Source organism: Dipodomys ordii, unplaced genomic scaffold (genome assembly GCF_000151885.1).
Source record: "Dipodomys ordii isolate 6190 unplaced genomic scaffold, Dord_2.0 Scaffold33, whole genome shotgun sequence".
NCBI lineage: Eukaryota > Metazoa > Chordata > Mammalia > Rodentia > Heteromyidae > Dipodomys > Dipodomys ordii.
The window spans coordinates 2,222,176-2,234,993 of NW_012267249.1; the positions used below are offsets into that span (position 1 = coordinate 2,222,176).

The window sequence follows — 12,818 nt, forward strand, 5'->3', positions numbered from 1 at the left end:
ATAACACCCATGATTAGCTTGTTCAAAATAGCCAAATGGTAGAACCAGCTAAGGTCACCAATAACTGATAAATGAATAAAAAGTATGGCCCATATATCATAGAATAAATATTACTCAGCCATAAAAAATTTGCAGGAAAGTCAATGGAGCTGGAGAGCATTATGTTGAGCAAGGAATGCTAAGCTCAAAGTGCCAAACACCAGTCACATGCTCCTGGTTCATGCCTATAATCCTAGCTATGCAGGCAGTACGATCTGGAGAACCTCACATGAGATCAGCCAAGGCAGAAAAGTTCACTAGAGTCTATCTCCAAATAACTACTAAAAAGCAACTCTGTAGGCATGGTCCAAGAGGCAGAGCTTCAGCCATGAGCAAGAAAGCCCAGTCAGATATCTAGTAAAGCAGACCTATTTGGGTGGGTATCAATGGAAAAGAAAAATACAGTCAGAGTTCTTTATATACATGTATAAAAAGAGAAAAATGAAACCTTTTGAAATCAATTTTTTTTAGCCTTTTTTTGTTGTTGTTGTTGGTTGTGGGGCCTGAACTCTGGGCCTGGGCTCTGTCCCTCAGCAATTCAGCCCAAGGGCTAGTGCTCTACCACTTGAGCCATAGCTACTTCTGGCTTTTTCTGCTCATGTGGTGCTGAGGAATAGAACCCAGGGCCTCATGCATGCAAAGTAAGCACCACTGAGCCATCTTCCCAGCCCTTAACCTTTTTGTGTGTGTACTGGTCCTGGGGCTTGAACTCAGGGACTGGGTGCTGTCTCTGAGCTTTTGTGCTCAAGGCTGATGCTCTACCACTTGAGCCCAGATCTCCTTCTGAGGTGTGTGTGTGTGTGTGTGTGTGTGTGTGTGTGTGTGTGTGTATTTAATTGGAAACAAGAGTCTCACAGAGACTTTTCTGCCAGTGTCTATGAGCCCCTGTGCCTAGCCTGTTGAAATTCTTTTAAGAAGTTGGGAATAAAGGAGAATGTTGGAAGGGATGAGGTAGATGGGATATATTGTATTCACATGTGGAAATGTCACAATGAAACTCTCCCTTTATACAACTAATGTATGCTAATAAAAATAAGTGAATGAATAAATAAATAACTCTACCCCTAAGAAAATAATACAAAAATGTCTTTCTTACTGTTGTAGAGGCCAGTTGTCTCTTGTAATCAAGCCACCAGGGGAGCCATGTTCCCATTCTCCCTAGAACCCTTCTGTGTGTCTTATTTCCCCTAGCTTTTTTCCTTAAGGTTGATATTCTGCCAGTTGAGAGCTATATCTCCATTTCCAGCTTTTTGCTGGTTAATTGGAGATAAACATTTCATGGACTTTACTGGGCAGGCTGGCTTTGAATCATGATCCTCAAATCTCAGAATCCTGAGTAGCTAGGATTACAGATATAAGCCACTAGCTCCTGGTCACCCAACAGAAACAAATTTTTCTTTCTTTCTTTCTTGTCTTTTCCTTCCTTCCTTCCTTCCTTCCTGTCAGTCATGGGGCTTGAACTCTGGGCCTTGGCACTGTCCAGCTCTTCAGCTCAATGCTAGCACTCTACCACTTGAACCACAGCACCACTTCTGGTTTTCTGATGGCTTATTGGAGATTAGAGTCTCATGGACTTTCCTCTCCGAGCTGGCTTTGAACCTTGCTGCTCAGATCTCAGCTTCCTGAATAGCTAGGAATATAGGCATGAGCCACTGGTGCCTGGCTTCTTTCTTTTTTTGCCAGTTGTAGGGCTTAAACTCAGGTCTAGGCACTGTCTCTGAGCATTTTGGCTCAAGGTTAGTGCTCTACCACTTTGAGCCACAGCCCCATTTCCAGTTTTGGAGTGGTTGAGTCTCAGAGGGACTTTTCTGTGCCAGCTGGCTTCAAACCGTGATTCTCGGATCTCAGCCCCCTGTGTAGCTAGGATTACAGGCATGAGCCACTGAAGCAATGGGAGGTGTATATATGCAACAGATTATAGACACACAGGCTCTGCCCACCATGGGTCATGGATGATGGGTTCTAGTCAGATGTTCAGGTCTTTGCCCCTTTCTTCCTTCTCTGCCTGTCTTAGTCTCATCAAACCCTGATTCTCCTTCCCTGATAATTTATATCCCTAGAGGTATGTATGCATACACTCCAGTGTAAGTACCCCTTCTAGAAAGAATATACACAGCAATTCCTTTTGTTCATCATCTTTCAAATATGACTCATCTGTATTGTAGGTCTGCTTGTGAACATGGTTTAAATAACACTAATCATTTACTGAGCAGTTACTAATGTTCACAACCCAAAGAAGCAGATGATATTTACTGTTTATACCTACTTTATAGATGAGGAAGTTGGAACTGGGAGAGGCCAATCACTTGCCTGGAGTCACACAGCAAGGAAACTGCAGAGCTAAAATTTGGAACTGAGATGGATTGGTTCAATGTGGATTACCCCTTAACTGTACTGTTCCCCATAAATTTAAAGGCAATCCAACACTTATGGAGATACTTCCTCTGGCACGGAGCCTAATAGGTTAATAGGTTAATAACATACCTGATTAGAGACTTTAAGAACATATTTACATTTCCTTGCCAAGAGAATGTAACAACACAGCTGATCCCTTTGGCTGGAGCAGTTCTAAATAGACATTGAAAGCAGCCCACAGGGTTTACAGAAGAAATGGCCACATACTAAGGGAACTTTAGCTCACACATGTAGACATCTTCTCCTACCCCACCCATCACTCAGTTATTAATCGTCTCTCAACTGGTTACCTTATCCTTAGAATGGAGCCCTGTGTCACACACTCCTATCATCTTCCAGATCAATAGAGGTATCCTCAAGCCCGCCCCATCTTTCCTTTTCTAAAGTAAATATTCTGGAATACACTGATCTCAGGAGCACTTTACACACATTCAATACATCTAAGAGAGTTGAACCTGTCTGTTCCCCCAAAATAACGATTCATGGAGGCAGGAATTAAGTATCTGCCTGAGCCTCACATTGTCTAATGGAGAGGATGACCTCTGTTTCCTTCATCAATACTGGCTTCCCTGCCATCCCTCATTGTTCTCAGGCTGAGTTGGGTGTGTAAATCTCTTAGGTGTACTATTCAGAGGCAAACCTAATTTGTAGAAATTGTTCTCTGAAACCCAGGAATAAACTCTTGGCTATTTTCAGACAAAGATAGAGGTAGGAGTCTGTAGAAATGAGCTGGGAAAGAAGCTTAAAATACTCCACATTCCAGAAACACCCTCCCTTCCCCCCAGGAGATGGCTTTATTCCCACTCAGTTTCTTTGCAAAGTAGAGTCAAAGGAGCTGCTGCTCAGAGCCCTGTAGCTGGTGCTAGCTGTGTGGGTTTAGACAAATGGCTTAATTCTCTCAGCACCAACATTCTAGTCTGTGAAATGGGGTTGACACCACCCCCTACTGTCTACGTTATTGTAAGGATTAAGATATGCAAATCAAGTCCACTCTGTTGGCTCCAACCTGTAATCCTAGCTACTCCAAGACGCTGAGATCTAAGGTTCCTTGTTCTGAGCCATTCTAAGCCAGCCCAAGCAGAAAAGTCAATGAGACTCTCATCTCTATTTAATCAACAAAAAGCCGGAACTGAAACAGGAAGCGTGGCTCAAGTGATACGGTACCAGCCTTGAGTTGAAAAAGCATAGCAAGAGTATAAGGCTGGAGTTAAAGTCTCAGTACTGGTACAGGAAAAAAAGAAAAAAAAAAAACTTGCCAAACTGTTAATGCCCTATCATTTTATCAAATGCCCTTGAATTTTTTCCAAAGTCTACTAAGGGAAGAAAGTACCATGAATCAGTTTCAACAAACAACCTCTAAAAAGGGATGTAGTAGAGCACAAAAAACCTAAATGGAGTTGTGGCTCATGTGGTAGATCATTATCGTTGAGCAAAATTAACTCAGGAGCAGTGCTCAGGCTCTGAGTTCAAGCCCTATGGCAAGCACCAAAAAAAAAAAAAAAAAGTATTCTAGTAATCCAAGTCTGCTTAATCCAACACCTACTTAGGTTTGTGACCCGGGAAAGGCAAGTGGGGGAGCCAAGTGGAAAGTTTATCTAACAAGAGACTAAACTTGAAATTTTTTTTTTTTTGTCGGTTGTGGGGCTTGAACTCTGGGCCTGGGCGCTGTCCCTCAGCTCTTCAGCTCAAGGCTAGCGCTCTACCACTTGAGCTACAGCGCCACTTCCGGTTTTCTGGTGGTTTATTGGAGATAGGAGTCTCACGGTCTCTCCTGCCCAGGCTGGCTTTGAACCGCAATCCTCAGATCTCAGCCTCCTGAGTAGCTAGGATTACAGGCGTGAGCCACCAGTGCCCGGCTGAGATGAGTTTTTTTTTAATTTTTAATTTTTTTTGTCGGTCATGGGGCCTGAACTCTGGGCCTGGGCGCTGTCCCTCAGCTCTTAGGCTCAAGCTAGCTCTCTTTCACTAGAGCCACAGTGCCACTTCTGGCTTTTTCTGCTTATGTGGTGCTAAGGAATCAAACCCAGGGCCTCATGCATGCAAGGCAAGCACTCTACCACTGAGCCACCTTCCCTGCCCCGCACACTTTTTTTTTTTTGTGGATCCTGGGGCTTGAACTCGGGGGTCCGAGTGCAGTTCCTAAGCTCTTTTGTTCAAGGTTAATGCTCTACCACTTTGAGCCACAGTGCTACATCTAGTTTTATTGTGGCTAATTGGAGCCAGCCCAGGTTGGCTTCGAATCACCATCCTCAGATCTCAGCCTCTTAAGTAGCTACAAGTGTGAGCCACCAGCACCAGGCTTCACAGACTTTTTTCTTCTGCCTAGGCTGTCTTTTAACTGCAATAATCAGATCTAGAGTAGCTAGGATCTCAGCTCTGAATCGCTGGGATTACAGGTGTGAGCCCCTGGTGCCTGGCTTCTCTCACCTTTCATTTGCAACAAGTTTACAAAGACACTATGTGCAGGAAAGAGAGTCTTAGTTTTCCTTTCATTAATTGAAGAAAGAAAAGTCACACATTACACAAAAAAAATTCTGAGAGAACTCTTCAGAAGACATCTTGCTACCAGGTACCAGTGGCTCACACCTGTAATCGTAGCTACTCAGGAGGCTGAGATCTGAGGATCCAGGCTCAAAGCCAGCCCGGGCAAGAAAGTCTGAGACTATTATCTCCAATTAACCACCAGAAAACCAAAAGTGGCACTGTGGCTTAAGTGGTAGACTGCTCGCCTTGAGCTGAAGAGTCAGACAGCGCTCAGGCCCAGAGTTCAAGCCCCATGACCACCACCACCACCAACAACAAAAGACATTGTGCAAAAGGTCATCATAGCACTAAGATAAGTCCTATCCGGAAGAATATAGGACTTGCTGGGCACTCGTAGTGTATGCTTGTAACCCTAGCTATGCAAGAGTCTAAGATCTAAGCATCACAGTTCAAAAGCTATCCAGGCAGACAAATCTGAAAGACTCTCACTTTCAATTAATCAGCAAAAAGCCAGACATGAAGGTGTGACTCAAGTGGTAGAGCACATGCCTTGAGCAAAAAAGCTAAGCAAAGCTGGGTGCCAATGACTCAAGCCTTAATTCTAGCTACTCAGGAGACTGAGATCTAAGGATCATGGTTCAAAGTCAGCCTGGGCAGGAAAATCTGTGAGGCTCTTATCTCCAATTAAACACCAAAAGCCAGAAGTGGAACTGTAGCTCAAGTAGTATAGTGCTAGCTGTGGGCATGAAAGCTCAGGGACAGCACCCAGGCCCTGAGTTCAGCTGGCACCAAAAAACCCAAAGAACAAATAAACAAAAACAACAACTTCATAATTTAGAAAGAAGTCCAAAGTCTATTATTGCTTTGTTGATTATGGGCAAAATCCTGGGAAATAACATGTATCCCCATCTCACAGGAGGTAAGGAAACTAAGACTCAGAAAGACATGATGAAAAGACCCAGAAGTGGTAGAGCTGGGATTTTTGAGCTTTCTGAAGCACAAATTCAGCACTCTTTGCAATTCACTAGAGAATTCATTTTCATGGAGTACTGAGCTGACATTGTTTAGGCATGTCTGAAATGGCATTTCAGGAACCCAGAGTGGAATGACCAGGTTAGCAACACGGTTAGAGAAATGCAGCCGTCTGGGTCACTTGTGGCTACCCTGAAATAGTTTTCCTTGTATCCAGAAGATTCAGATGGTGTAAGCTGTCCCCACTGTGACATATTTGAGAAATCTTTTATTAGAAGATGTCCCAGAAGGCAACAGTTTAAAATCAGGCAATCAGAAATCACAACTAAATACAAAATTTCAGGTAAACTTGCCTTTCAAAATAAATCAGACCCTTGCAACAAGAGAATTGCCCAAGAGGTTTTTTTTTTCCTTGTACAAAAACAGTTAACACCACTTTGCAAAAGGCATACAAAAATACAGTATAAAACAAAACAAAACAACTCCCCCAGCATAATACCCAGCAGCAGCTTATAAAACAGAAACTACTCAGGTGAAACATCAGTAACTTGTTCCATTCCTACACTCTCAAGACAGTTCTAGAAGTCAGTTGGCTCCTAAAAATCCTGCTTCCACAGTTTCAGAAGCTATTTCTGAAATTTCCACAGAAGTTCTCAGAGGCTAGGAAGCAACCTCAGAAACAGATCACCATACACAGTAGGTTAGGAAGTAGCAGCTGGTTTTTCAGAGCCACAAATAGTGCTGACCACCTCTACCCTGCCCCTACTGTCTAACCCAGAGCCAGCAGGAATCTGCTGTCTGTGCAGAGTTCTGGAAGGGCTGCTCCTTCTTCCAGGCCAAGCTGAACAGCTTCTGAGGTTGGCCACATGGCACCTGCTGGGTTAGGTAGGTTCTCAGGCTGGAGGGCACACCTGGGTTTCCCTCAGAGCTGCAAGTCCAGCTGGGGCAATTTATAAGGGTTGGTTAAGCAGAGCTCCTGAAGGTGCCTTTACAACCACCAGGAAGCGAGTCCACCTTCTGAACCAATGGGTGAGTTCCAAAAGCTCTGCCTAGCACCTTAGTAAGGCCCAGGTTCTGGGAAAGGGATCTGACTCATATCACCCTGGTAGAGAACCAGGCTGGTGGCTTGCAGAGCCAGCAAGCTTCTTGGAGTTGCATGGTGAGGACAGGTTTGCATGGTTCCAGTAGAATTTCAAATAGAGTCAAGGACGGAGACAAGAGGCAGGTAAGAAAGAGGAAATGGTACAGAGCTTCCTTCTGAGATGCCTTACACCTCCCTGCCTTAAGATTCCAAGATGGGCCTTAAATGGCCCTGGGGAAATAACTGGGTAAGGAACAAGTTCAAGAGTCAGGACTCCAAGCCTTCCTCGGGTCTCGGGCTAGGACCGATTTTCCCTGTGTTTTGGGGAAACATTTCTGACCTGTGGGTAAGGATGCAGTAGAGCCCATTGCATAACAAAGGCAGAATGAAACAAACAACAAAAAAAAAACGTCCCTTGTGGGGGTGGAAAGGTCCCTCTCTCAGAGGAAAGGGCCCTATGCGCTCTGACTTGAAGAACTCAGAGGCCAGGCTCTTTAAATGTTCTCAAGGTGGCAGCATTGAGGAAGAATGGGAGAGGTGTTGCCCAACATCATTTTATATATATTTATATATATATATATGTATATGGATATATATATATATATATACACACACACACATATATTATATAAAGTTTCCACTCCTCAGCTACTGTAAAGTGTCTGACAGTGAGGTAATGGTCCATTGTTGATCAAGTCTGTGAGCTAGTCTTCACTCAGGACAGCTCGTGTGTCTCTTGGAAAAAGGAGCCTCAGAGAGCATCCAGGCCCAGCTGTCCTTGTGTCACCCCCAGAGACAGCAGTGGGAGCATCCTTTCCTAGCCCAAAGAGCCTGCCGAGTGTGAGATTTCATGCAGGCTGGAGCCCCTGACAACGTCCACCACCTGTTGCATAGCATCTGTCAGCCTTTTCTTCAGAGCTAGTGAGCTAGGCAGACCTCAAGACTCCTCAGTCAGCTGCCTGCTGAGAAAGCCAGAGGCGCCAGGGAGGACACAGCACTCCCCATTGGTGAGGGAGGAGGGAGAGCTCGGTTTCAGGGTTTCCAAGAATGCAAGCCCTTATTGTGTGTGCACCGGCTGCAATGCATTCTGGGACCTACTGTTCAGACCATCGAGCCTGGAACCAAAATGTGCAAATTACTAGAGGGGAAAGGGAGGTTAAAAAATAAACGCGTGTCTTTGTAAGACAAAAGAGTCAGGCTTTTTGATCAGTTAGTAGCCACTGAGGTATGCGATTCTTTTCTGCAGTTGCTGCTGCCGGCACCGGAGCTGCCTTTTCTCGGTAGCCATCCTCTTCTCAGCTCCAACCAGGGCTTGTAAGTATTCCAAGGCCTTGCTTAAGATCACTACTTTGGGGGCCTTGGAGCAGCTGGCCAGGGTAGGAACCTGGTCCCTCAATGCCAAGAACCTTGAGCGAAGGTCATTCCGCCTTTTGCGCTCCAAGAAGTTATGGTTCTTCCTCTTGGTCACATCCTCAGTATCAGAACTGACAGGTTTGGGATGGCAGGACTGAGGAGTCTCACTTTCTACAGGTTCAGGGCTCACGATTTCTTCATCTTCTTCATCCTCCTTTTCCTCGGGGGTGTCTTTTTCCAAAGTCTCTTCCTGGGGATCTCTCTCTGGAGCCTCTTCCTGGGAGCAACTTTCTGGGGGGAAACGAGCCGCATAGTTGTGCTGCTGCTGATGGATGGATATATGGAAGCGTTTCATGCAGGGGTCCAGGGGGTCTGCTCGCACAGTGATGGTGACTGGCTTCCGTAGACTCAGAGACTGTCTCTTCTCCACCGTCACGACGTCGATTTCTTCACCCTCTGTCCAAGAAGAGAGATGAAATGCATCTATTAGAAATGCATGCACAAACCCTACACCCTTAGCTTTCTACGGAGGGGCTACATAGAGACATTTTTCTCAATGTTGATTATCAACAAATCGAAGTGAGGAAAAAGGTGGTTGATTCATTTGTATTTGAGGTAAGGGCAGAGTGAAGGGAAAACAAACAAGAAGGAAAAATATTCTCCAATTTCCTTTTGCACAGCAAGGCTTAGAAAAGAACAAAAGGCAGACCCAAGCCAACAGCCCCCAGTCGGCACAAGCTCTCCCCTCCCCCACTCAGGGGATGGAGAGAAAGAGCTACCGGCCTGGGACAAAGTTTAGCTATAAAGATCTTCCCCAGTCGGGCTCTTTCATGCCCCATCAGAATTGTAAATGAGGGGTCTGTGGGCAGAGCTGCCCTTTGTTCCTGCCCAGAACAGCCTGCACTTGGGAATTGTTACTTTTCACAAGTTATAAATCCTATTATTCTCCCACCTCTCTATTCTGCTATCCTTTCAGAGGAATATGCACAGAAGGGAGGGCCACAGGCAGTCCTTCTCACCCACAGAGGGGAGAGGAAAGGTTTCCCTTAGGGGCGTTTTGCTCCTGGGTTCAATGGGTTTCTCGAGTCATCCATCATTTATAGGTCGTCTACCCCACCCCCTTCTTGGGACCAGAAGAAGGTTAGAATTGGAATCACAGGTCACTGAGAGCTGCAGGAACTTTACAAAGGTACAAGTGACCTTTCCAAGCTACCTACAGCAGAGGTAGAAAATGAGGAGCAGAAGAATAACCCTGGATCCAAACCCCCAGAGACACTTGGCCATTTCCCTACCATTCCCTGGCTTGACTCTCTATTAGATTAACCCAACCAGGGAAGAGACAATTAGAAGAAAAACCATTCTGCTTCCCACATTTTGCAGCCCCCACACAGAAGGCTACCTTAATGCATTCTGGCCCCACAAGAGAAGAGCTTGGTTCTCAGCCTCTTTTGCATATCAGGAAGCTTGAGCCCCTTTGTCAGGAAGGCTTCCATTGTGTGGACAATCACATTATTTCTCCATTAATAAAACCTGACCATTCAGCCCTCCTGGCCCCAAAGCTGGTGATTGGCTGGCTAGGCTGTGTTTGGAATGTTGTTTTACTCAGCCCCTAGCTCCTATTGGCTGAGCTCTGCAGTCAGTCACACTCCCCACCCCCCCTCATTGTTTGCAATCTGTTGCATTTTGTTCTAGGCCATGTGGCCAGAGAGTGAACCTGAAGCCCACAAACAGGTTCAGGTTAAAGAGCAGATCAGAAAACGATTCAGAAGGCTTTCCTCTATCACAAACCTTTACTTTTCAGTGTTAAACCTCAAGGCTGGTAAAAAGCCATGTAAGGAAGAAATCATTTATGACCTGCTTCACTTTTCAAAGTAGTTCTCTGCCTCTCCCAGATAAGGAACCATCTTCAGAGGGACAATCCCATTGCAAAGGGAGAAACTGAGAGACCCAGATCAGCCACATCTCCTTCCTTATCACTTCGGTGATGTTCTGGGTCTTAGACTTCTAAACTCCTGAAACAATACTTTCTACTCTATTATTCCACCAGCCCTTGTGCAGATGCACCTTTATTGGTTTCTTGATTTCAAGACTCCCGTTCCAGCTATTAAACAAACACAAGCTCTTGATGAAAAGAGAAAGCAGGCTAAAAAAAGACCCTAATAGTGAAAGGGGAGGGAGGGTGGAGTATCTTAAGTTTTTGTTATTCTCACTCTTTCCCTTTAGTGCATGACAACTTCCATACCCCATATCCAAGTTCTCAAAACACTCTTGTTAGTTATTCTTTAAAGCTAGTTTTTTTTTTCTGTCTTGATTATGTGCCAATAACCTCAGTCTGCACTCTACAAGAGTACCCTCTACAATTCTTCTCATGGGTGGAGTGGACTAAGAAAGAGACTGGGATGAGAACATCCTCTGGTGATAGAAGACACCAGTCTGCCCTCAGTGAGGTTTGCATTTGTGTCAAGTATTGGGGGAGGGAGTCTTGGAGCTCCACAGCTATGGCCTCAGTACCTCATCCGCACATTGGTACAGAAAAGGGGCCAGGAGCCAGTGAACTTTTGTTAAACTCAGGAGAGCTGCTGAAGCCCTTAGATGTATTAGGAGGAAGCCAAGACATCTTTGTACCTTATGTCAAAGCAGCAGGTGAGGTATAACCTTTCTCAGATAAGCTAAACATCAAGCAAGAATTGCCTGATTGGGATAGAGGGCTGGGAGAAAAAGCTGGCTAGATGGTATAAAGCTAGGCTCACTGCTAGTGGTTTCCTATCTCTAAAGCCTCCGTTTGTCATCTGTTAAAGAGAAACATTTATTCCTCTCTTACCGGTCTCACAAGTGATGTACAGTGGTAAAGGAATGTACAATAGGAAATCATTCCCTCTTTTCCTCTTCCAGGAGGAAACTATTGGCATTTTAAAGTAAAGCAGACAGGGGATGGAGATTTTTGCTTGTTTGTTTTAAAGGATGAAGGTTTTGGCTTTGCAAAAAAGCTCCTCAGCTTCTTCTCTCCCTAACGGAGTGTGTGAGTTTCCCAGGAGGAAAAAAAAAAAAAGGCAGTAACAAAACAGCTTCAAGCTTGGAGTGACTCCTAAGGGACTTCTTCCAACCTTCCAAGGACAGAAATCCCTTACAGTCCAGCTGGAGTATTTATTATTCTTTAAGCACCAACCCTCACCGAGTCTCCCTTGTCCCCAGAGGCTCCAATCACCATCTGAGGGACGCTGGCTCCCTCCTCACTTCTCCAAACTGTTTACCAACACACCCACGTGCCAGACAGACACTGCTAGGGGCTACCCCGACAGCTTCAGCTAGAAAAAAAAGGGGGGGAGGTGATAGCAAGGCTTGAGAAGAGCCAATGCTCGCGACCTCAGACGGTGTTAAAGGTTTGGCCACGCATGGGGGTGCCCCCTCCCCCTTTTAGGTGGCCTGGGGTCGTCCTTACCCGAATCGCTGGGGCTCTCAGACCCCGAGCAGGCCTGGGGTTTGGGCTCGCTCAGCTGACAGGGGGTGGCAGGCGCCGGGGTGCTGGCTTCTAGGCTGGGAGTGCAGTCCGGGGTGGCGGGTGCCTTGGGCGGGTTCCCCCGCGGCACGCCAGGGGTGAGCCGGTCGCTCACCACTCTCTCCAGCCGTTCCCGGGCGGAGAAGCCGCTCCACATGCAGTCACGGCGGATGATGGAAGCGTAGTTCCTGCCCCAAGCTTTCGAATGACCCCGACATTCCGCTTCGTCCCCTCCGGGCCACGGCTCCGGAGGACCAGCCCCGGAGGTTGGGTCCCCGGCGGCGCCGAGATCGGAGCCCCAAGGCGGCGACGTGGGGGGCGACGGCACCAGCTCGAATTTCTTCCAGATGTCCTCGCTGGGCGCCGTGGAGCGGTAGAAATCCTCCCCGCAGTCATAGTCGTAGAAATAGTGCTGGTAGGAGTCGAAGTCCATGTCCGCTCCCTGCGGGAGGGCAGCGGGGACGTGCAGACTAGGGTACCCGCCCGAAGGAAGAGGCGACCCCAGGCTCCCCGGCGCCCCCGGCTAGCCGGGCTCCGGTCCCTCCCCAACCCCACCACCGGGCTTGCTGTCTGCGCCTTGCCCTCCCGTCCCCGAGCGCCTGGCCCCGGGTCACAGCGCCCCGGGAAGCGGCTCCCAGCGCGCGGACCAGGCAGCGGGGAGCGAGTTCAAAGCAAACTTTGCCAGCACCGCCCGCCGCGGAGCGCGGCTCCCAGGGCCCCTCTGGGCCGGGCCGAGCGGGGGCGCGCGGCGTTCACTGGGCAGCCGGCAGTCAACTAGCGTCCCCCTCCTCCTCCCCCGTCCCCCCCGCCACCCCACTAGGGCCCGAGACCATCCCCGGGACCCGCGCCTATGCCTGGGGCCACCCGCAGTCTCACCTCGCTCCAGCCGCCCGCCACCTGGAGCGGACTGGCTCCCCGCCGGCTCGGGGCCGCCTGGCAGCCTGCACACACACACATGCGCGCCGCCGAGCGCGCGCC

General features: G+C 47.5%; 1 protein-coding gene across 1 annotated transcript; it reads right to left on the bottom strand.

The window, feature by feature from the left end:
* Positions 1–6,945: 6,945 nt before the first annotated feature.
* On the bottom strand, positions 6,946–12,812 carry Mycl (v-myc avian myelocytomatosis viral oncogene lung carcinoma derived homolog). Its single transcript, XM_013016753.1, has 3 exons — positions 12,717–12,812; positions 11,784–12,282; positions 6,946–8,800 (listed from the first exon to the last, which is right to left on the bottom strand). Exons 1-3 carry the CDS (start codon positions 12,795–12,797, stop codon positions 8,202–8,204), a joined length of 1,179 nt encoding a protein of 392 aa, XP_012872207.1. The 5' UTR covers positions 12,798–12,812; the 3' UTR covers positions 6,946–8,201.
* Positions 12,813–12,818: the final 6 nt, after the last annotated feature.